This window comes from Dipteris shenzhenensis, chromosome 9 (assembly GCF_047967505.1).
Source record: "Dipteris shenzhenensis isolate YYH24624 ecotype China chromosome 9, Dip_SZ_1.0, whole genome shotgun sequence".
Classification (NCBI taxonomy): Eukaryota; Viridiplantae; Streptophyta; class Polypodiopsida; order Gleicheniales; family Dipteridaceae; genus Dipteris; species Dipteris shenzhenensis.
The window spans coordinates 42,396,304-42,422,311 of NC_141604.1; the positions used below are offsets into that span (position 1 = coordinate 42,396,304).

The 26,008-nt window shown below is 42.4% G+C and overlaps 1 protein-coding gene across 1 annotated transcript; it reads left to right on the forward strand.

Moving 5' to 3' along the window:
- Positions 1–12,785: 12,785 nt before the first annotated feature.
- LOC147898660 (cytochrome P450 704B1-like) lies at positions 12,786–16,167 on the forward strand. The gene is made up of 6 exons (XM_087379484.1): positions 12,786–13,492; positions 13,911–14,126; positions 14,269–14,559; positions 14,798–15,193; positions 15,326–15,526; positions 15,633–16,167. The coding sequence occupies exons 1-6, from the start codon at positions 13,187–13,189 to the stop codon at positions 15,807–15,809; spliced, it is 1,587 nt and encodes a 528-aa protein (XP_087235610.1). The 5' UTR covers positions 12,786–13,186; the 3' UTR covers positions 15,810–16,167.
- The last annotated feature ends 9,841 nt before the right edge of the window (positions 16,168–26,008 follow it).

Consider the following 26,008-nt stretch of genomic DNA (forward strand, 5'->3'; position numbering starts at 1 on the left):
TTTATCCTTGGCACCAGGAGAGTCATTCTTTTTGGCATCACCCTTCTCAACATCAGCCTTCTTGGCATCACCCACCTTAACATATTTTGAAATTTCTAAAATGTTCCTTCCCATGGGGAGCAAATTCTTTTTCACCATGGCTAGAGGTATGGGAAAATGTTATTTCCTCTTCTTCAAAAATAGTTCTACGAGCTCATCAAATGATCATGGCAATCCCTTCATCTATCACTCCCACATTGTCTGTCGCACAGACCTTCCAACATCTGAATAGATTCATTGGGATCGGAGAGATGCACATGCACATGCAATGATTGCTATGATTCATAGCAAGAGGGAGGTTATACATCACATTTGGACTTGTAAGACAGCGAAGGATACATGGCATACTTTGGCCAGTCTTTATCACATTCGCAATGAGGCTCAAGTTGCCTATTTTATGCAAGTAGATAGATAATGTTAAGCTGAACAAAGGGGACAGCATGGATGCTTATCTCACCAAGATTAAAGATTTTAGAGAGTAGCCCATCAATGTTGATGAGATTGTGCCAGATTCATAGGTTGTGTCTATGGCATTTGATGGACTCCCTGACTCATACAAAGGATTCACAATGACACCGAGGCCGGTGGACATGGGTAACCCTAAGCACTATAGCTTCAATCAACTTGTTGCCCTGCTATTACAAGAGGAGTAAAAGCGCTCCAATCGGGCTACCTCCATACATGTAGATCAAGATTTTGCTACAAATGACAAAGGCAAACATAAAGGGGGCACGAATTTTAGTAAGACCAAACCTTCTAACACTTCATCTTCTTTTGTCCCATCTGATGTGAAGGAAAGGTCAAAGCACTATAATTACTGTAGGAAGCCCACTCATGACATCTTAGAATGTCACAAGCGCATTGCTTTAGAAAAGAAAAAATAGCCAAAAGGTCTTGCTAGCACAAATGCTCCTACTGCCCCTAAACACACTCATGAGGCAGCAAACATGGCTCATGATGAGTGGCCATTTGTTGTGACATGTCAATACCATCCAAAGAAGGGTGCTTCATCCTTATCTATTTCATATTCTAAGTCAGATTGGTATTTTGATAGCGGTGCATCTAAACACATCACTTTTTGCAAATCTCTCTTTCAATCCTTGGGGGCTGCTCCACATGGGCACATTGTCACTTGTGCAAATAATGCATCCTATCTCGTGAAGGGGATTGTCTAGGTTGAGGTCAATTTTGTGTCAGGGGATATAGTCACACTTCTTGAAGTACTTTATTTTCTTAGAAGAATATGATCTCTATCTCAACCATCTCTCGAAATGGCTTCACATTCTTTTTTATGGTTATTGTTGCATTGTGTATGACTACCATCTTGATCCCTATAAAAAATGGCCATATATTGAAGCAAATTTGGTCTTTGAATCCATCATGTCATATTTACATTGGCATGTGAGATTGGGGCATCTAAATTACAAAAGTTTGGTGAAAATGCATTCAATAGTATGGTGGTAGACCTCCCACCCATGCATGGACCTGCTAAACATGTTTGTGAGGGCTGCTTATTGGGAAAAATGCATCGGTTCTCATTTCGCAAAGATGCTATTGGTACATCTAGGAAGTTGCATCTCACGCATAGTAATGCATGTGGGCTGATGTAGACAACATCGAATTGGGGTGAATTATGATTCTCCACTTTTGTGGACAAATTCACTAGATTCACTTAGGTTTATGGCATGAAGGCCAAGTCGGATGTCTTCTCTTGTTTCAAGCACTTTCTTGCCATGGATGAGATTGAAAGTGAGAACAAACTCTTTGATTCTCCACACTGACAGGGGGTTGAGTGTATCTCCCATGAATTTTTTTATTTTTTAGCAACCCGGGGCATAATTCATCAATGCACAATGAAATACACTTCGCAACAGAATAGGCTTGCAGTACGTAGAAATCAAACAGAAATGGAAATGAGCAGATGCATGCTTAAGGGCAAGTCTTTGCCAAATAAATTCTGGTTGGGTGCCATTATGTGCTCCAAGTATGTAATCAACAGAATACCCAGACAAGCATCGAAGACCATTACTCTGTATGAAGTATGGACTAGCCAAAAGCCTATGATTTCCCACATGTGGGTGTTTGGGTAAATGGCATATGCACATGTTCCATCTCAGCTGATGCATAAGTTAGAGGATAAGTCCATCAAATGCATTCTCATTAGCTACAACTCACAGTACATTGTGGAGGAGCAAAGCTATTGTTTTTGCTAAGAATGTTCCTTTACCTTGGCTAGGTTATAAAATACAACCATGAGTTGAAGCCTCTAATGTATTCAATGCCATACTACCCTTCATCGCTTTAGATGTATTTGATGCCATACTACCCTTCACCACTTCAAATGTTGTTTTTGCTAAGAATATTCATTTACCTTGGCTAGACTATAAAAAACAGCCATCAATTGAAGCCTCTAATGTATTTGATGCCATAACGCCCTTGACTGCTTCAGATGATGCTTTGCAAAATTTGGCTCCAAATTCTTCTAGTAGCTCACAACCTCCTCCTATTGCCCATGTTCAGCATGATTTTCAGCCACATGATGATTATGCTATTAAACAAGAAATTACAGAGGAACGGGTTGTCATTAGACAATAGAAATGATTTCCAAGGTGGTTCTTGGACACTCTATTGAACAAGGAATTACAGAGGAACGGGTTGTGATTAGATAGTAGAAATGATTTCCAAGCTGGCTCTTGGACACTCTATGAGGCAGCAAGCAAGCTGAGCCTTGGCTACCTGCACTAGAGGTGGTAACGCCAAATGGATGCCAGGTTGCTTCATGTTGCTTTGATTGCTACATCTGGCAATGAGGAACCCCTCTATCATAAGGATGCATTTGATAATAGAGAATGGATGGATGCCATGAAAGATGAGCTTGATTCCATTCATTCAAATGGCACACAGGAGTTGTGTGACTTGCCGACAAGCAAGCATGCCATAGGCGCAAAATGGGTTTACAAGGTGAGGTAGAAAGCTGATGGCAGCATTGATTGCTACAGTGCCCACCTTGTTGCGAAAGGATATGCACAACAACATTTGAGGGGACCTTTGCTCCCACTTCATGCATTGCAACCATTCTGTGCATCATTGCTCTCGCATCCAATAGACATTGGACCATCAATTGGGCATCAAGGCCGCTTTTCTTCATGAGGATTTACGAGAAGAGGTCTATATTACCCAACCTCTCGGCTTTGATTTTGAAGGTTTTGAAAATCAGGTTTGCCAACTATTAAAGGCTCTCTATGAATTGAAGCAAGCCCCCCATGCATGGTATGCCATGATATATGCACATTTGACAAGAGTACTTTAGTTGTTGCACGTAATCCATTGTTTCATGTACATACGAAGCACATTCAGGTTCGCTATCATCATGTTCGAGAGTGCCTATTAGTTGGAGATATACAGTTGTACTATGTTCCCACTTAGCAGATTTCTTCATGAAGGCTCTACCATGACCCAAGTTTGAGGCTTTTCAACACGCCTTACATTTGGCACTATTTATAATGTGCTGTTGATCAATCTCTTTCTCTTATCATAGGTTGCTATATCCAGTTTGGATGAATATGTGCAACCATGATATAGTTTCCATGTATACTTGAGATGTATCAAGGATACTTCAGCCATACCATGAAGCGGGGTTTGTTAACACTTAGCCCTAGTATGGCCTTGTAGGCTAGTTAGGACATTTGTCCTAGTCTTGGTCAACCAATTGACTTAGGGGCCATATAGTTGCCACCACTTGTACTTTCTCATTATCCATTTGCAAGTATTCTTGTTTCCTTAGCTTGTTGTTTGCTCCTTGCATTTGATCTCCATTCTATTATTCCCCGCATCAAACATTTATGGCAAAGGCATTAGCACTTTGGGTCAAGTTTCTGCTCCCTCGTTACCTTCACCCTAGGCAATCTGGTTTTTTTGTTTGGCTAGAATGTTCCAGAGGCTATTCTTAATATGTTTATTTCCATCCATTATGCCATCTCCCAAAATCGTAGGTTTATGCTCCTTAATTTGGATCTTCAGAAGGCCCATGATCATGTAAGTTCAGATTTTATGCTCAGAGTGATAGATAAACTTGGGTTTAGGCTAGTATTTTGTGACATGGTTTGAGTTCTTCTTTCAAATGCAAATGCTACTAACTCGCTCAATGGCTATATCTACGACAGTTTGACCTTGCATCAATCTATAGGCAATCTATATGCCAGGGGCCTTGCACCCTTATTTTTTGTAGTCATCACTAAGCCCCTCTTTTGTGGCAACTCAATTTTCACGTCAATAGAGGTCCGTTGCACGGTCTTAAATTGCCAGAGAATTGACCTTTCACTTGTCACATGTTCGCTGATGACAATTCCAATCTTCTTTCAGCTGATCGAGATAATGTTGCATCTTTGATGAGTATATATCCTGAGTTTTCTACTATCTTTGATGCCCGAGTCAACCTTGCTAAGACAACAGTGCTTTGAATTTAAGTTGGGGCTGTCTACCTAATTGGCTACTGAGTTGGATTTTTCAATTGCTCCAACAGGCTCTATTTGACTACCCGATCGATGTTGGAGTCACCATGAAGCAACAAATGGACTGGACTCTTCGAAGGATTCGTGCTAAATTCCATAAATGGAAAGATAAAATGCTCACTCTTCTTGGTTGTATCAAGGTGTTGAAACATTTTCCAGCACCTACATTGATATACGTAATGAGCCTTCTCCTATTTTTATGGGTCAACTTTGCTGAAGTTTCTAGATTGGCTAGGGAATTCATTTGGCACAGTGCGTGGCATTCCTTCTCTTGGTAGATTGCAACCATGCCAAGGGCCTTGGCTTGGAAGGTGTCAAAGTTAAATGCGATAAGTTAGTGGCTACGTCAAGTGCACACAGATCAATCTCAGGTGATCATTGCCAGGTTTTGGATTGCACAACAAGGTGCACTGGGTATTAGTCGATGAAGTGCTAGTTCGCAGGAAATTTTGCTTTGCTAAGTCCCCCCTTAGAATTTGGCATCCCTCGCTTCTTACGCACTTGATTTTGGTGTGGGAAAAATCACTAGGCCGATGCTACTAGCAAAGTACCACTCATATTGGTGGTGATGCTTCGCTTGCTTTGAATATTTGGATCAAGCATCTACCAATGTGGCCCACTAGCACAATCATTATTTGGCCCCCTAACCTGTCTGGCTGGGTGAATAGTCATGGCAAAAGTCTGGCCTGACTGGCTACTACTACTCTCACCCTTCCTCAATTCTATAGATTACTTGCTCTGGCAAAATCTACATGGAAGAGGCATGCCCCTCGCAACTCCACGAACATATGGTCAATGCGCCTTTTATGACGGATATGGTCTTCCATCGATTAAACTTCCTTTTATGGTGACTGCTCATTTGCAAGATATCCACTAGGGTTCGCATTTCTAATGGCGAAGGATTTCACCACTAGGTCCCTTTTATCATATCCAGCTTGAGGACCATTTCTTGTCATTTGGGGTTTTTAGGCCATTGCTTCTATTTGGTGATTTGTTCATATTGGTTAATGCGCACTCATCTTTGGGATTGGTTTCTCCTAGAAGCAAGCTCTTTTGAGAGACAAAGGAACACTCAATGATATCTACATGCATTTATCTACATGCATTGTGGAGTTTGATTCGAGCAGAATTATTCACAGTATTTAGTAGCATCATAACCAAGTTGTCTTTCATTGTAAGAAACTACCTAGGAATTTGCCTATGGTGATCTTGTCTACAGTTCTTGAAGTCTTAGGCAACCGAAATGCTCATTTCGCCATTGCCTTTAAGACTATGGGTGATGCTTTGTAATTTCATTTCTTTGAATTCACAATACCTTTTTGGCTTGCCCTCTAGGTTTCCCCCTAAATTTTCATCACTTTATTTCCTCCATGTTTTTCTCTTCTTTCTATTTCGGGTAGGCCCAATGAATTTGATTCACCTTGTTTCGCTTTTAAAACAAGTGAAAGAAATGAATAACAAAAGTCATAGCCCAAAAGGTTGGTGGAACCAGAAGCCAAAGGTAGCAACAAATATAGTAGTAGTAGAAGAGAGGAAGGAGGAAGGATTACGAGTGATGCGGGCGTGAAGGTCGGAAGCTTGAGAGAGAGAGAGAGAGAGAAAGAGAGAGAGAGAGGCTGAGGATTTTAAGGGAGGGAAATACTAAGTGGAACTTGGAGCAAATCCAACACCCAGCATACTGAAATTCAAAATCAGAACTCGAATCTCCAATAAGATCTACCCAGGATAGGGGGGAAAATATTGGACAGTGGAGTGTAAGTTCGAGATGGTGGTCCGAACCGCAAAAAGGCAATTAATTTATAGCTGGAGTGCGAGGTCTCACGTCTCAGGCATAGACAACCTTACTTGAGTCACAACCTACAGGGCCCAGGCCTCGTCGCCAGCTGCAATGGCATTTAATGTCAAGCAACAACAAAATGCGTCGGCAACAGATGTCAAGCGGATAACAATTTAATGCCAAAGATGGTTGCTAGAACGGCGACAGACGCGTAGAAATGACCCATGAAAGCTTCTGCCGATGCTAGTTTCTACTAAACGTGCTGGCACGTGGATATGTCTTTTGGCGAAGTTCGGCGATGGTCGTGCGCAGCTCATTCATCCACTTCATCCTCTCGTTACGCTTTTATTAACATCCAGCAACGTGCTTCATTTACGAACTCGTTACTCCGTCTTCAGCTGCCCACTTTTGTGACGACGCCGAGTCCATGTACGTACACGTATATGCGTATGTATATACGGACGGTCCAACTTTGTAGTCGACATTTGGAATCTACATTTCTAGCAAGCCTGGTTGTAAATCCTCTATGTGGGAAACAAGTGAAGGAAATGAATAAATTTTGAATGAACTTTTTGTCATTCAAAGGCCTACCCAAAAGGTTGCCGGAACCGAAAGCAAAAGAAGCAACCAAAAACAGTAGTAGTCGAGAAGAGAGGAAGGAGGAAGGATTATGAGTGATGCGGGTGTGGTGGTCGGGAGTGGGGGGAAGCGAGAGAGAGAGAGAGAGAGAGAGAGAGAGCAAGGTGAATGATGTATCTATCATTCATTAGGTCTGCTTGTGTATGGGTGAAATGCCCAAGAGAGCTCATAAAATTGGAGGCCCAAGGGAAGGAGATTAAGAGTATGGAAAGAGGAGTAAATGAGAATGGCCCAAATGTCATGCAAGGGGACCCCAAATCATCAATACTCTACAAGTGCACCAACCACAAATTAACACCCAAGAGAGCATAAAAAATAACAATGATTTTAATATTCCCATCTCAAAACCATAACCTTTACTAAGGCTACCTTATGGGGCCGGCCAAAAATGGAGGATTTCAAGGGAGGGAAATTCTAAGTGGAACTTGGACCAATCCAACACCTCAAATAAAAAGGCAAATAATTTTTGAAATTCAAAAACCCAATTTCGCTTCTTGAGAACTTGAATCTCCAATAAAACCTACCCCTAGGGCAGACCAAAAAGTCACCCTTTTTCATCAATTGAGATTCCTATTGTGGTACACCCAAGGTTAAACTTAGGTGACCCTGAAAAAGCCAAAGGGCTTTTCTATATTTTATTTTTGAGATAGATGTGTAAGGTTAGCTTGAATTTTGCATACAAAGGTTGAACTTCTTTCATGTTAGAATGAAGTTTTGACAACTCAACCACTTTAAATTAGGCAATGGATTAGATCAAAAGGCTTCACCTTACTCTTAAAGGTTAGGCACAATGTCATTTTAGCAAGCACCTACTTTGGTAATTAAAGAAAAGTTCACAAAATAACTTTGTCGTAAGGCTATGAACCGTTAGATGTCAGCCACCTCATGGCTGAAACAAATAGTCACAATTTCTAAACTCACATAGTGTAAGTGCAGTAACTCCCCAAGTAGAATATTACTAACCTCCAATAGGTGAGGGACCATGGCTAGGGCATATTCAAAGGACCCACTTAATGAGAGCCCCTTATTGTTTACCCACCCCATTCCACATAAAGATGCAATGACACCACCATTTCTTCAACACACACATACACGCCACACTTTTTGAGTTCTTGTACATGGTTGATGACATGTCATATGTACCCCTGAAATATACTTTGGAGGAGGTAGGAATATTTCATGATCCTATTTAAATGCTAGATATTGAGGATGGCAACATGTACACAATTGGGACCTTGAAAGTGGGGTTAAGGTTAGTTGAAGGCTTAATAAAATGTGTAGGATGTAATTGGTCAAATAGTCGAGTTAACTTATTTATCCAATAATGTAAGATCTTTTTTTTAATAAATAAAATAAAATTAAAAGTAGCTTATATATTAGAAGAAGGGGGGTGGTCAGCCTAAGAAAAGACCTACAAAATTTGGTTAAAAGCAGGCCTTAAGCCCTAGACCTTCACTGCAGACCATTGGACTTGACCAAAAAGACAACTAGGGATTACAGTTCGGTGACAACTCCCCCTAGCACGTTACTGACAGTGTTATCTATTGTAACCAGAAGGTTGGCGAAATCCCTCAGGAAGCTCCTCACTCCATTCAAGATTGCTGATTCTCTTAAGGCTATGCTGCCTTCACGACGAAAAACTATGCTGTTCCTTATTTCCCATATGGCCAGAAGCACTGTAGCACGCATGTATAATCTTGGCCATGTAACCAATCTTGATGTGTCTTTATTTGGCCAACGAAGCTTGATAACATGAACGTAATGGTTGTTGGCTCACGGCTATAGCTCCAGGGATCTCTTATGAAATATGAAACAAGTGCAAAGGGTTGAGTTTCACCGTAAAGTAGAATGTAAGCCTGATTGAACGGCTAGCTATGCATCCCCAATTTCTTTGCCCAAACAACAAGCTATGCATCCCGAATCCCTCTACCCAAATAGCAGGTTGCATCTCGAATCCCTCTACCCAAAGAGCAAGCTAGCATCCTCAATCCAAATAGTTCGCTATGCATCGAATCCCTCCATTATCCAGTAACATCTTATTGCTCCCCTTGAGGCTTTTCAAGGTCGTTTCTAGCTCTCAGCTCATTGCCTTCCACCTTGTCCTAATTAAAAACGTTCTACTATTAAATGGGCTCTATGGCAAGTTTCCTGCGTGATCTTCCCTTGTTTTTTGCATTGCAATCCCATACCCCTAGTTTTTGCATTGCAGTCTCATACATGTTAGGCTTTTATGATACTTCAAAGCCATCATTGGCATGCGTGAGAGAGAGAGAGAGAGAGAGAGAGAGAGAGCAATGCACAACAAATGAGATTGTTCATACTTCACAACTCACCGAGTTCTCCTGTTGCCAGCATGTGTAGAGGTCAACAATGTTGAGATAGTTGGCTTGACAACCAACAGAGCAAGGCATATGAAGAGCACCCCACTGACATTCTCTCCCTCTTGTAAGAGCTCATGCAATCATCTGTCTCAATCCACTCAAAAATCTGAGTTGTGATGATGGATGTCTACAATGAAAACCATAAAAATTAGGCAATGTATTATGCTTATACCCCCCAAAATTTGCTGATTTGATAAACAAAAATCTAATCCCTCAAATTCAATTACCTAGAACGCCTATGGTAGATCAATGCTATGCCCAATCTGTTTCTCATGTAGGCAGCACAGTCCGATCAAGAATACGAGGAGGATAGAGAGCTGCACTGGAAGATCTGCTTTCCGGTCATCAAGCAAAGCTAGAAGAGTTAATCACAATAAGATATTAGCATATGAAGGAGTGTAAAAGCAAAACAAAGAGTGGCCAAGAAATGAAGCAACACATCGAGAAATGAAGTAAGTTGTTGAATTCGCTTGTATTGGGGACTGCAATGATTGCATTGATCATGTCTACTCCTGCATCAACGTCACAATGTAGAAAATCAAGCATGAAGTTTGTATTGTGCGAATTGCAAACATGCAAACACCATGTCGAAGGGAGCTAGGAATCGTAGGAGCACCTTCGAGGATCGTTGTTAGCTTGAGGACTCAAGAGCCATGACCTGCATTATAGTACACAAGCCCAAAGTGTCATTATGTGAAGAACATGCAAGACAAAGCATGGGACGCGGGAACTAAAGCATCTGCAATAGATAGTTGAAAATCACCTATAGAGATCAAGAGCTCAACTTTGCGGTATTGTATTGAGCTTGAACTCATCATCTCGTCATTTTGGGAGAGACAGCCAGTAGGTGTGCAGAGGAGGGAGAAGCCAACGAAGGGAGAAGTTGCATTGATCGAGAGAGGGAGGAGGTAGAAGTGGTTGATTAGTGAAAGAGGGCAAATTCTCTAGCTAATCATGTTAGAGGAGGCTTACTAAAGCGTGGCAAAGCCTTATAGGTTACAGGGTGATGAGGTTATCTTGAACCTCCTTCATAAACCAGGTTATTGTGATCCCCCATCAACGAGGCTCTCTCTTTAAAAAGCCATTTATATGAAGCTATATAAATTTAAGCTTTTTATATATGCTAAGCATGCACAGTTTAAAAACCTTGATTTTAGATTCTAGTGCACTAAAAAACACTCATGTTTTATGAATGAAAACCCATAAAATTTGCATTTTTAATCTTCCAAGTCAAATCCTTATGAAACACTTACAAGAACAATTTCCTTAAACTTGCGAATAGGAAATTGTTAGGTGAAACCTAAAATTTTGCAGTTTCATTGTAAGGCTTTGCGGGTTTTTTGTGAACACTGGTACAAAGACCCCTATCATTGAGTTGCTTATACAATCGTGGTCTTACTTGCATTAGTGCTACATGCTTGATGGATAGCGATATGAGCCACATGTTCCACCCTAAAGAGCCATCTCCATCAAAGTATAGAATTCATCTTCTTCAAGAGCGAGACATAAAATTGCTGATGGAAAGGGTTGGGACCTATGGATGGAAAGGCTTGGGTACTTGTGGGTGGAAAGGCTTGGGTACCTATGGATGACCAAAATTAGATGTTGAATGTCAATGGGAAATGGCATTCTCCAGCTAGACTTTGCTCCCTTAACAAACACCACTTTTTGACTTTTTAAGGCATGGTCCATGTCAATTTCAAGCAACGGTGTACTTAGAGACTTGTGCTTTCTATCCTTTTCTCATAAATTTGGCTCCTTCTTTTAAGGGGTGGAACATGCACCCTATACACTAGACTTCTAAGCCAAAAAAAAGGAAGGGGGAATGGGTGCTTGCTAGCACTTTTAAAGCAAGACAACCCAAAAAATCTTCTATACAAAAATAAAAAGTGGATAATTCTATAAATACCTAAGATATGGCAAAATTAGAACTCCTTACATCAAATTGACCATGTGTTTTATGATATAACTTAGACTCTTCATTTTCTTGCACTCCTCAATGAGGAGAATTACTATACTCCTAGGTGGGTCAGCTTGGCATTACAACTAGAACGCATTACTATTAATAGCCAACACCCTAGAAGTTAAGATTTATACTAGTGTAAGAGACTTCTCTCAATAAGTGGCTGAACTCTACTGTTGCATCCTCAAGCTAAGTAGCCTCCAGTGCCCTTTTCCCAAGAGTACTAAGGTGACATTGTGAACTCAACCAGACCCAAAGGTCTTGAGAAAACATTGCAGTCCTCCTTGCCTCAAAATAAGATACTGGTGGGAAAGGGGAGGGAAAGGGTAGAGGGAGAGGGGAGAGAGGAGCGAAGGGGAGAGAGGAACATATGGAGGGAGAAGCAGGTAGGGAGGAGAATAGATTAAGGTAATTGACAACGGAAAGGGGGGGGACGATAGGTTAATTGACATCAAAAAAGGGGGGGGACAAGAGGTGAGTAATTAATTAATAGTGAATAGGGAAGCAAGGAGAGGTGCGAATAGAAAACATTGTAAGGGAGCAAGGAGAGATGTGAATAGAAAACAGAGCAAGGAGAGATGCGAATAAAAAAGGGAGCAAGGAAAGATGCGAACAGAGTTATATGGAGCAAGGAGAGCTACGAATAGAAAACGGAGCAAGTAGAAAACATTGTAAAGGGAGCAAGGAGAGATGCGGGTAAAGAGGCGGGTGCCTTTATCAAGCCCCCCAATAGGGAGGCAGGTGCCACCCAATGCTGTTCATAGAAAAAGATGATGTGTCAAGCCCTCCTTTCACCATTTTTTGGACACACAGTGCCTTAGTACTGGGCCTCACGTGATGTAAGTACTGGCACTCGTAGATTCTTCCATAATTTTTTTGAAAAATTTGAAAATAAAAATTAGCTCCCTATTACGACTTGGATTGTGACCCTATTGTGGAAGATAGATTTCTATCTTCCACAAATTTTTTGAAAAGTTTGAAAATAAAAACAAGCTCCCTATTATGACTCGATGAGTGTGATAGCTTCAATTCTGAATTCTGATTTTAGGAAGGCCATTTCCACCATGGACTAGTGCTAAAAAGTTAGCCCTCCATAGTACCGACCCCCTTACGCTATAGGGAGCAAGGATAGATGTGAACAGAAAACGGAGCAAACACACTTATAGCGAGCAAGGAGAGATGCATAGAAAACATATACGGAGCAAGGAGAGATGGCAACAATCAACAAATAATGCCCGCATATAAGCCTGAGGTTTTTTTTTGGGGGGGGGGGGGGAGGGGTAGATGGAAGCATTGAATTGCGTCTAAAGGAGGGAGGTGGGCATAATGAAGAAGTGACAGGAAGAGCCACTGCTAAATTGTCTGGCGAGGGTTCTAGAATGGAAAAGGGCCGCTAAATATAGGGGGAAGGAATGGCAGTCCTCTTTTATTGTGCAGAATGAACGCTGAAACGCCATAGCCAGCAAAGACGAAGCTTCCTTCAAGTGAGCTGAGCTGAGCTGAGCTGAGCTATGGCGTTTCAGAGCTCCATCTTCTTCATACTTTTGAACTTGTGTCGCCATAGCCAGCCTTCTTACCTCTTCCACCATTGCACTTCAAGCTTTCTTCTCCCTCCCATTTCGCCCTCTTTCTTCTCCTCTCTGTGACATCCCTTCGCCATAGCCAAGCTCCACACCTCTCCTTAGCCTACTTCGCCATTGCTTTCTTCCTCCCTCCCTCCGTCCCTCCCCGGCTATGGCGGTCTGATCCTTCTTCCCCTTCCTTATCTGCTCTCCTTCTTCGATTAATCTTGTCAAGCTCTTTAACTGTATCTGCTGTTTGAGAGCTTCGGCTGCCGTAGCCAGCAAGCCCTTGCTCCACCTTTTTTCTCTCAGCTATGGCGGATCTCAGCTCTTTTCCCCTCGACTGGCTCTTGCCTACTACATTCTCTTTGCTGCTGGCATGGTGGCTGCTCCTCCACCGCTTCCTGCAGCGCCACCACAAAGGCCCCAAGTCGTGGCCGCTCATCGGCTGCATTGTGGAACAGGCTCGCAACTTCGACACTCTCCACGACTGGCTCCTCGACTACCTTGGACGCGTCTCCACCTTCTCCGTTCCCATGATGTTTATCAACAACACCTTCACGGTGGATCCAGCCAACGTGGAGCACATCCTCAAGACCAACTTCCACAACTATCCGAAGGTATTTCAGTTGCCCTTTTCCCAGGTGTCTGTTACGTGCGTTGGAATTTGGAGTTGCTTCTACGCAGAGTTGCTGTCGGAGCAGCTTGCCTTCCATCGTGACGCTAATTTCAAGAATCAGACAAATGAAGTCCGGCATTGGTCGTAGGGAATCGGGACCCTCGACGCCGTTGCTTTCTTGATCTTCCCAATTGTCTCCCAGCCTTTCTTCTATCACGAAACACGACAAATTTTCTCTGCATCCTAACCTCATGCATTCTGCCTAATATTAACTTCTGTCTACCGAGCATCAACTCCCCCTGTTTGCTTTCGTTTGCAGTTGCACCCCTTTTGTACCCTTCAGGGTTGCCGCTGGACTAATTGCGTTCTCGCAATGTAGATGTGTGTTGCAGTCTTTTGACACGACTTCTCTCATGCAGGGTGAACTTATCCATGAGAGATTTGCTGACGTTCTCGGCGATGGCATCTTCAACGTGGATGGTGAGAAGTGGCTTCGACAACGGAAAGTTGCCATCCTCGAATTTTCATCCTCCAAGCTGAGAGATTACAGCGTTCATGCATTCAGGGCGGAGGCATTGAAACTGGTTGAAGTGCTTTCAATTGCTGCGAAGAAAAACCAAGTCGTTGATCTACAGGTGAATCTGATTTTCTCGGTTAACGCTTCTTGCTTTTCTGCCGGATCAATGTTTTGGTCTCCTCAAACAATTTTCGATAGCAAATCTCTCATGCAACTGAACTAACGAGTTTTCTTACTCGTACGGATTTAATTGATTGCAGGATTTGTTCATGCGTCTAACTTTGGACTCCATTTGCAAAATTGGATTTGGAGTTGATCTTGGCAGTCTGTCACCCCAGCTACCAGCGGTGCCATTCGCCGCTGCATTTGATGAAGCCAACAGATTGATCATCAGACGATATGTCGACATGTTCTGGAAAGTGAAGCGGGCTCTGAACCTGGGCGCAGAAGCGAGGCTTCGGAAGTGCGTGAAGGTCATGGACTCGTTCATGTACAACGTGATAGATACCCGGAGGGTTGAATTGAAAGCTTCGCAGGTTCTTGGACAAGAGGTACGCAGCCAGCTTTTTTAGCTCGGAATGGTGTATGCACGCTAAGATCTACATTGCAAAAATTGCTATAACTATGAACGGCACTAGATCGTCGGAAGCAGGAGGCATTCTTCAATCAGAATTGGTTCTAGTAATCAATGCTTTTGAAGGAAAGGGTGTCTGGTTGTGTTGTGGTCGTTCAAGGTTGTGTATCTGCATTTATCCTGCTCACAAGGGCATCTTGCGTATGTGTTTGCAGAGACCGGATCTCCTCTCGCGGTTCATGGTTCTGGAGAACGATGACGGTCTTCCTTACACGGACAAGCAGCTGAGAGATGTTGTCGTCAACTTCATCATTGCCGGCAGGGATACCACTGCCTTAACACTGTCCTGGTTCTTCTCGATGCTCTGCAAAAACCCTCGCGTCGTGGACAAAATCCTCGAGGAGGTGGCTCGTGTTGTGAACCAATCTGACGATGCTGCTACCAAATTACCACCATCCGATTGTCATGATCGGAGAAACGGTTCCTTACAGTCGAGCAATGGCGACATCAAGGAGTTTGCGCGATTGTTGAACTACCAAGTGCTTAATCGAATGCATTACCTCCACGCTGCCATTACAGAAACTCTGCGCCTTTTCCCTGCAGTGCCCCTGGTACGTTGTAAGCTTGAATCAATCACATCACACACATTCTCTGGGACATCACATGCCTTCGAATTGTGTCCAAAATCCCTCTGTTACACGCACCAATAGGTCTGTGCATTTTAATAACTGCGGAATTGCCAGGAATCCAAAATTGCCGTTGCCGACGATGTATTTCCCGATGGTACAAAGATTAAGGCTGGCAATTTCGTTAGCTACGTCCCTTATTCAATGGGAAGACTTGAAGTCCTCTGGGGTCCTGATGCCAGTGAATTTAAACCGGAAAGATGGCTGAAAGGTGGCGTATTTCAGCCTCAATCTCCCTTCAAGCTCACTGCATTTCAGGTAAGATGAGATTTAATGTTGCAATTCTCAACATCTGTGATACTTCTGTAGGTTGAACATTCAACTAATTCTATCGGTTGTCGTTGCCCCAACGATCCTCTCGCAGGCTGGACCCCGGATGTGTCTCGGGAAAGACTCGGCCTACTTACAGATCAAAATGACAACCGTTCTGCTCCTACGGTCGTTCTCATTCAAGCTGTTCGAAGGTCATCCGCTAAATTACAGCATGATGGTAGTCCTGTACATGGCTCAAGGTCTGAAGACACTAGTCTCTATACGGTGAAAAAGCGCTCCATTTGCGATAATACACCATCGATTCTTTGGCTATTAATTACCTCCATTCTTTAATCAACAAAAATAACAGAGCAGGATATAGGGCCTGGATTTGTAGTCATTGGCCGACTAGTCTTGTACATATATTTCGAGGTATGAGATGAGTTGCTAGCACGTCGGACTGTTGGGGGATACGATCAGGAAGCAGCAGAAAATTTCGTTTATGTAACTAAATCAGGACATCTTGTTCTGTTTAGCGAAATTTTCCTCTGCTCCTGCTCGATCAAAACCTGATCAAGCACAGGAATAAAGGGAGGCAGAGGGGAGGCCTTCTATGGATCTCCTGTATGAAAGAGCTTGGCCATGAATGCCGGAAAAGTAACAGATGACTCGTTTGTTACCGTCTTTGATTCCAAGTAACGAAGATACATGTTATGAATGTGTAATAAAACCACGATAATATATGCAATGATGGCCGCAGTTTTTCTGTCGAGTTGGATGTGAGACGTCCTCCTGTTCGATCAAACGAGTAGTTCGTCAAATCGATGTGTTCTTAATTCTTGCCAAATTCCTAGCTATTGTTTCAGTACGATGTTTTGAGTACTCGGTCATATGATCAGGTGTAGTAGAATTGTGTCAAAAATCGCTCGGGAGTCGGTGCAACCATCAATTACACGAACTGCTCTTCTTCACGGGGTAAGGTTGTTCGAATGATTCTGTAGTTAGGACGATTTCGTCTCCTCACGAATCCGCGTGCAGCACCTTGACGGGCTTCCCGACTTTAGAGCAGCTGTCTTCAGTAAAACCCAACTTCGTGCAGTACTGCAATGGGAGAACCAATTTACCGCTGAGGCACGGACCTTTTGCTACCATCCTTTACACGAAATGATAAATAGCCTACACGAAATGACAAATAGCCTTTGAGAGTCCAACTGCCCAAGCCATCGACCGATCGACGTGCTGTACTCCAGCGGCTAGCCTTCTATCCTCCTTGAAGCTCCCTTCCAGTGTGTGGATTGCGACCTTCACACTCTAAATTCGTAATGCATTTATGCACGTCAGGTCGCGAATCATGTTGTACTTTTGTTCTCCCGACGAGTGTATCAAAAGTTCAAACTTTTCAAATTTCCATAGCTTTCAAGCTCGCCTAACTGCGGTATTCAAGGAGTACGCAACGGTGCTGTACTCAAGGAGTATGCGTCTGAGTTGATATATAAGAACAAAAGCGCCGTGCATACCTCGTGAGTCCGTTTTTCTAGGTGCGAAAAGTTGCAGGCGCTCGTTACATCAATGCTGTAAACCGTAGCCGATAGCCGGCTGTCGATATGTAAGTTTTGAGCTTAGATTGGGATTAGACCTCCAGCTTCCGATCGTTAGGATACATACGTGAACTCTCCTGACATTCTCTCAAACATTCGACGGCACAGGTGCAGCGTCCTTGTATGTTATTTCAATCCTTAGTTCATGATCGATGAAGAGTAGACTTTCAAGTTCCCACAACTGAGTTGCTATAGGAGGCGCAGCTTGAAGAGACGTCGGTTGCTGGCAGCTGATAGGCCAGAGAAATCAGTGTGCGCCGCAGTTATCGGCATTAAACCGGAACAGAGAAAATTTGCGTATTTTCGATCATTTAAAAGGTAAATGGAACAGAGAAAATTTTCGTATGTTCACGCATTTTTCTTAGCCTCGCTCCCCTCTCTCGCCTTGATTTTTCATTCTTATCAGGAAAGGTGCATTAGGCTGTGGGATTACCATTCTCATGATCATCTGTCTGAGAGCTTAGTAGCTTTTTATGTTGGAGTTGCATGCGGATGCATCTGAGATGCGTCTGTGTCCGCCATATTCGTGTCGGACAATGGCCTGCCTCGTGGCTTAATGGCTTGGTGGGGGGAGTCCGAGCTTTGTACTGAGTGTCCCCATGTTTGTCGTAGCGTTGGCTGGCTGGCATGGAAGTTAGCTGGACAAACTTAATTCATGGCATTTGTTTTGAGATGACGAAATGTGGCTCTACCGTCTTGAATGGCACGCGGAACCTGTCAGAACCTAACTTTTCGGTTAGATTCATTTATCCAGAAGAGCTGGGGGGGAGGGACCAGGGGGACCTGCCTGTGGCGTGCGTATTTATATGCAAATTGACAATATGGGAAGAGTCATCTCAGAGAATACCTTGGTCACAAACATTCCAAACTATGACCAAACATTCCAAACCACCATCCTAATCAGGGTGCTCGGAGATTGCACTGTGCTAAGACTTTTTTTTTTGGCCTGCTCTTAGGGAGGCTTAAGTGGAGACGATGGCCCTTATGCGAAATTGCTCACTTTTTTTTTAAGAGTAAAAAGAGAGATTAATTAATAAGTTAGAGAAATTACAAAATAGTGCAACGTCCATGAAAGATGCTCAAATGAGCACTACAGTGAAAGTCCCATCCCAAAATATTGCAAAGTCCCATCCCAAAATATTGCAAAGTTTTGTGAATAGAGCAGAGAAGATCTTCCCGCAAAGCGACCTGCAAAGGAATGTGCAAAAAAATGACTATTCCTAACTTGCCAAATATAATTGATAACCATTGATCCGACCAATGCCCAATGCCCAAACGGTTAGTTGATAAGTTGTCATGCAACCGGGGTTGCCCAAGAGCTATCTTCCATCGAGGCTCTATCAAAAAACCATGCGAAAGTAGCCAATGAAAAATTGTTTGCCAGAGAGGACAAACCACCAAATAGGACCAAAACAAGTGCAAGTGATGTTCAACAGAGAGAACACATTGGAGATATATCTTGATGCCAAACAATAAGTCGGTCCTTGGTTGGAAATTTGCAGAGGAGTAGTTGCCAGTGTGAAATTAAAGGGAAAGGAAGGAGTCATGCCCATACCTGTGATAATCACATATTCTAAATAGCAATGGTGTCCTTGGGTGTAAATTTCCTCCATGATAAGCACACTTTAGTGGCAATTGGAAAGGGCTTTGCAAATTTAAAATCATGTAGGGCCAAGCGATGAACCTGTTTGCCCCTATTCGTCACCCAACACCATCTGAGAGCTAATCATTGAGGAGGCGAGGTCCAGACATCAAAAGGTCTATACATGCTTTGTAGACTTTTGGAAGGCTTTTGACACTATCCCACGGTCCCGCATGATTAGGAGACTACAAGAGCTACAAATTCCAGAGATAATGATATGGGGGGTAATGAGCATGTATGAGTCAGTTAAAGGCAGAGTTCACGCCTCGGGTGGCCTATCGGATTGGGCCGAGAGTACGATTGTAGTGAAGCAGGACTTCCCCCTCTCACTGACCCTCTTTGGACTTTACATTGATGAGATCACTTCCTTCATAGACTGCCTAGGAGGCGAAGGATCGCCACTCGTCGACCTCAAGATACAGATATTGCTATATGTTGACGACATAGTCCTTATCTCATCCTCAACGGAGGGATTGCAGAGACATTTGGAGGCTCTAGAGGTGTTTTGGAGAGAGAGAGACCTGACAATCAACCTTGGGAAGACCAAGGTTATGGCCTTCAACCAACACTTGACATGCAGTGCTCCGTCGATTCAAATTCACTTATCAAGACAAGCTAGTTGAGATAGTGCAGTCCTACACCTATCTGGGAGCAGTCTTCACAAGACCCCTTTTCACCATGATACATGCAGCCCATGCACGACCCACACAGGGACGGGGTGCTTTAGCCCGATCGAAGAGAGAATGCTTCCAGGCACATTTTCAGGACCCACCGACTAAGTGTTGGCTCTCCGATATGCTAGTGCAGCCGACTTTTGAATATGTTTTCTTGCCAGATCAAAAAGATAAGGGTAAAGGGAAACAAGAAAAGACAATGGAGTTGGCTGTTGGGGTTGTGGTGAAGGATCAACCTAGACTTGGTATGTTCATCATTCAATGTGTGTGTTTCAATGTCAATTGTCCTCAAGAAGTGTGGGGCCTCTTTGAAATTTGGATACAAAGAAATGTTGAAACATGCTTAAGAAAGTGTTTTTGACTATTGGAGCACTGTCCAACATTCAAAATCACTTTGTTGGGCACACATCTTGAATATGGACTTTCACAAGCATATGTTTGCATTGGTTTGAGTTAGATACAATTATTGCCCTCATAAGAACTCTCTCTACTATTACATGGTGCCTGTTTATGTTTCAAGGACATATTTAGCCATGTTCCTCTCCTTTTTTGGTTGTTCATGCCATTAAACTAATTTTCCTTTGTGTGATATTACAAACAAGGGTAAGATCTTCTAAAAGGAGACCAAGGAAACAATTTTTGATTTTGGGATCACGAACCAACCTATTCCAGGTATGCGTTTTTTAAAACCCAATTTGTTTATTGATCCTCCAAAATCTGCTCAAGATTTTAAAATATCACTTGACAAAATTATTAAGAAATGTGCTTATTCACAAAGCGATTTATCCTGTTGAGCAAGCCCCCAACATGCCAAATCACTTTCTCGAGCACATGTTGAGCATAATCTGAAGCATCACTTCAACAAATTTTCTCAAAATCATGTCTCATATCAAGTTGAATTTCTATTTGTCTTCAACTCGTCGTGTAAGTTTTCCCTCTTTTAAAATATTTTTGCTTTATCAGAATCACAAGATGAGATCACGGCTTCCTCTAAGAGAACTGTGAGCTTCAGTTATGATGTTACCCTCGTGGAGGATCCTAAACCTGGTAGACTCTCATTTTATGTAACTTGATTTTCTTTTTGTTGATGTCTAGACACAACTAGATATTGATGAAGAGTTTTAAATGATGCAAGGAAAAGGAAAAGGAAAAGGAAAAGGGGTTCAAGTATCCCCAAGGAAAGGACATCATCACATGCCTCAAAAGGTTCCAAGGCAAGAGAAGAAACAAAATCATGTGATGAACTATTTTTTGATTTCCTTCATAAGTGCAATGCCCAGCAAGATTTCCATATTTTCTATGAAATGTTCAACAAGGAGCTAGATTATTTACATTTGGTTGACCAACACATTGAATTTTTGGATGAACAACGCAAAATTTTTCAAAAGCTCACAAGGGAGGGCAAGATTTGTATTGGAATGAGTATCACATCCACATCAAGGACTCGTTGATAGAGAATAAGTTCAAGACTTCCATTCATAAGAGGTATGAGCTTTTACCAAAGCATGTTAAGGCAGAGTACAACATGCACAATAGAAAGTACAAACTTTTGGAGGAGTGTTTGGGGTTTGTACTGTACCCAATAACGTGAATTGATAGACTAATGCTGAGAAAAGTGAACATGTAACACCCACTTGCAGCACAGATGATGACAATCCGACCAAGAAAAGGAATGCCATCTGTCAGACCAAAGGAAATCTCGGCATAATCTGTCCATCCTTGCAAGGCATGCTGCAGAGAAGGGCATGATAGAGCATGCACAGACCAGTGTGGGAAGAAGCAGATGATTCAAGACTGTGACTCGGCCAGCCAAAGACAACAGTTTATCTTTCCACTTATGAAATTTACCCTCAATCTTGGAAAAGAGCCAATCAAAACGCTGCTTGAATGTGATTCCAAAACCTATAGGACAACCCAAGTATTGAACGACAGTGCTAGGAGGGATGACTGAGCACCCATAATTGTAGAGCCAATCAGGAATGAGATTCCACGAAAGCCACATAAGAGTAGACTTAGCAACATTTACCTTAGAATCAGACAGCAAGGCAAAGGTTGAGTAAACATCCAAAAAGCATTGAAGATTAGCTGGATCAGCCTCTAAGAAATTCGCATTATCATCAACAATCATTTGAGAAGAGAAAGAGTGTTGATTTGGGAGAGACAGACCTCATATCGACCGAGCACTTTGGAGGAATTTAATTGACGAAGCAATGGCTCAATGACAATTACAAATAGGAGTGGTGCTAGAGGGCAACCTTGCCGAATAGACCTACGAAGAGGGAATGAGTGGTGATAATAATCGCTTACAGCAATGGTCGCAGATGCATTGGAGAGTAAGACCTTAGTCATGTTACAGAAACCTGCTCCAAAACCAAGTTTAGCAATTACTGCGAGCATGAACCTCCAGTTAACTCGATCATAAGTTTTTTCCAAATCCATATTGAGCAGCACAAAGGTTGAGTTTTGCGTTACTGAGTAATCTATTGTTGAAAGCACATTGAGAATGGCCTCATGGATAGTTCGACCATGTAGAAAACCAAACTGGCGAGGGTGCAAATGGCGCGTAAGGCCATTGCTTTAGCCATAATTTTATAAGCCCCGCTTAACATTGTGAGAGGAGGCCAAGCAAAGGGGGACAACCGATCCGAGTTTTGGGGTATAAACTTGATGACCCCTGGATTGATAGAAGGGGGAAGAGAACCAACCTTTAAACAATGATAAAGCAAGACAGTAAGATCAGTACCAATGAGTGACCAATAAGCTTGGTAGAAATCAGCCGGAATACCATTCGGACCTGGAGCTTTCCCCTTTGCCATCGAATTGACTGCGAATCGAAGTTCCAGTTCAAAGGCTGTATAACCGGTGAAATTGGTTGAAGAAAGGAGCTCAGACACTCATCATACCGATCACAAAGGCTAGGAGTAGATCCCACGATAGCAGCCATATGGTCTTTCAGTAAAGCCGCAATGTTGGAATCCCCAATAACTTGATTCCCACCTGCGTCAACCAAGATAGAAATAGATTCCCGAGCACACTTCTCTCTAATACGGTGAAAGAAGAATTTCGAAGGCCGATCACCAAGCTCCATACACCTTAGGCCAGCTTGAATGCAGGTAGTTGCAAGCCTCGAATGCTTAAGAGCTCGGCTATGTGCCTCTATGGCATGAAATAAAGGTGGCAGATGCGGATCATTAGGAGAAAGTCTGAGGGCTTCAAGTAGAGAGGAATGTACTATAGCAATGTGAGAAGCCAGCTTGTCATTGATGAAGCACCCGACGACGCCCATGCTCTTTGCAAGTTGCAGCAACGTTGGCAATGCCTTGTTCCCATCGTTGCACCGGGTGCTTGAAACGAGAAACAACAGACCATGTAGAGATGATTTGAGAATCGAAAGCAGGCTGGTGAAAAAAAGATACATTCATCTTGAAAGGAAGAGGACCCTGAGTTGTATGAGTTTGTTGCGCAAGTCGAAAAGATATGAGCAACGGCAGATGATTAAAAGAGACCACAAAATGCAACACAGCGCCATGCATCCTTGGATCTATCCACCAAGCGTTCCCCGAAAAATAAATACGATCAATTTGGGCCTCCCCAGGATCCATCGTTATGCCTATTATGCTAGGTGAAATCGTTTAGACAGGAAAGCAAAGGAAAAGTACAACAATCGAGGAGACCCAAAGAGGAAGAGAAGGCCCGCCAACTTAATTCCTCTGTGTCTGAAAGATCCATTGTGTCATGAGAACGATCTGAGGCCATCAGCACCATATTCCAATCGCCAGAAAAATAGTGTTTGTGCTAGAGAAAGAAGACCAGAGGGTTTCCCACAAGGAGATACATTCCACTGAAGTATTAGGGGCATGCACTGAGACAAAGGTGGTAAGCATGCTATCAAGGATCGCGTGACCGCTAGAAAGTAGCCCTGTAGGTCTTGTGCGTGGAAGGTTGGTTGGAGGTCCGAGTGAACCAAAAGAGCAACACCCCCACTGCCACGCCGCGGGCCATTCGCAAAAACCGAGTAACCCTGGAGAGAAAGATCCGGAAGCCCATTAGGGCCAACTTTCAGCTCCTGGAGAGCAGAAACTTGATGCCGAAAACGCTGAACAACTGAAAGGAGAGACAAGATTTTCCATTGGGCACACATGCCACAAACATTCCAGCTGAGCAAACTTACCTCGAATTGATTCTGGATAAAATTACTGATCGGACATTGCATCATTGCTGTCATCCTCAGAGAGCTCGAATACAGATTGACTGTTCCCTAGTGCATACTTGTTCCCTAGTGCATACTTGTTGACTAACACTTGGGTGTTCTTCAAAATACGATAGCTTGCAACTTGCATTTTTGCCAAGAACTTGTGTGGTAGGTCCTATGGGATGAAGGCAAATGATATGTTACTTTGAGATTGGTCAAGTATTTCTCTTCTACCACTTGTTTCATTTGTTTATCACATCCTTCATGGTGATATTTCATTAGCATGGCCATCCTCCACTCACTTGTTATGGGTGAAGTGCATGTCCTTATTGCCACCTAATTTTAGACTAGAATGCCCATAGCAATGCGAAGCCTTAACATTGCATCATCTCCTATTGAGGCGATAGCAATGCAAAGCATTAACATCACATCATCTCCTATTGAGGTTGCTCCTCATTTTTGTTTCAAAACTTTGAGATCTGTTGGAGGTAATGAAAACTTACACTCAAAATAGCTTTGATGTATTCTATTTCAAGTGTACCTCCTCATTCTTTCCTAGGACTAAGATTACTTGGTTGACAAAATTGGTCTAGTATCTACATTTGATCTTTTCCCATGCACCTATTTCAAGTGTACCTCCTCATTCTTTCCTCATGATCTTGGTCATATCTCACATGTCCTTATATATCAAAAGGAAAAATAGAAATAGTAACTAAATGACAGAAATTAAAATTTTATGCACACTATTGTAAAGTTTTTGTGCCTTTCTTTTCTTAGAAGGGTGACCTTTGTAGACATGTGGCATTACATGAAATTAAAAAGTTTGCAAAGATGACGACTAACTCTTGCAATTGAATTTCAAAGTCAGTGGTGGTCACCATGTTAAGTGATATTTTATGCATTTGACTATGGAGATCAATTCATAGTTTCCTAAGACCAAGTTGCATTCTAAAAAAGGCACTCATAAGTTTTACAAAAATGTTGATGCACTGTAAGTGCTTTGAAGAAGGCAAGATTCCACATATTGAAGTGTGGCAACCCTCTTGTTAATGTGGTAGAAGGCACATGCATCATAGTTCTTGTAATTGTGTGTGCACTGCTCAAGGTTTAGTGTGTAGTAAGTATGTGAGAATTGCTATTCATGCACCTCTCTAATTCCAGATAATATCCACATACTTTTCTATTATAGTATTCTAAAGGAACTCAATACTCTCTCTGTGTGTATGTGCACCTCACTCAACTAGCGCAATCATACAAGATATAACTAAAGGCTGATGGCTCCTTCAAGCTTTGGCTCTCTAGGTAGCTAGCCAACCACTACTAAATCAATGTCGTTCTCTTTATAGAATCTGTTTAGTGTCGAGATGTTTGCTCACAGCTAGCTCTATTATCCAACACCTCCTTCTTGGGGATCTTACTATGCTAGATTTTGGTGTGCTTAACATTTTCTCCACTTCTATTCTTGTTCTTGCTTCCACTCCTGTGCATCATCTACTGCCACCTTGACCATATTACATTTCCACATGATGTTGAGTCTTGACCAATGGAAATGCAAATGTTACTTGTGGGAGAATTGACATATTTCGATTGGCTGACTGACCTAAAATAGAAGATAAAAGATGAGAAGTTAATAGAACAACATCTTTACCCTAGTCATTTGATTGAAGGTATGACTAGTAAATGAGAGCTAGTCAAGCCAAAGGTAACTATCACTTGATTTGATTTTGAACACCTTGTTCTAGAACCAACTCAAGAGCACCTTGGGTATGAGTGAGGAGCCATGTCTAGCCATGGTAAGTACCCATGTCCTAGATGAATATCTTCAAGCAATCAAAAGACTTTTCTTGCAATTTACATGGAGTTACACCAATTTGCAAGAAGTACCACCCAAATTTTGCTAGCATTGAATTCCATTAGTACCGAATACCAAAGCTCGTTCGTTAGCAATGATGTAGAATGAACCCAAACTATGCCAAGCAAGTGAAGGCCAAAGCTCGACCAATTGATCTGCACAGTCTTCATATTTGAAATCAATTAGAGCGATTGGTTATTCCCAATTGTGATGGTGCCTAAGAAGAATGGCAGACTATGAGTTTGTGTGATTATCAGCAGCTTAATTCTCAGATAATGCTCGATCCTTTTTTGATTCTATTTACTAACAGAGTACTAGACCAAGTTATAGGCCATGAGATATACTTATTTATAGCAATCATTGCATGTGCATGTGCATCTCTTTGATCCCAACGAATCTATTTAGGTGTTGGAACTTCTGCACAGCAGACACTGGGGGAGTGATAGATGAACCAAAAGGGGCAAATATGTCTGCAATGGTAGTTGCCTATTGTGTAGAGACAAGCCTAGCCTTTGATACATTTACAATAT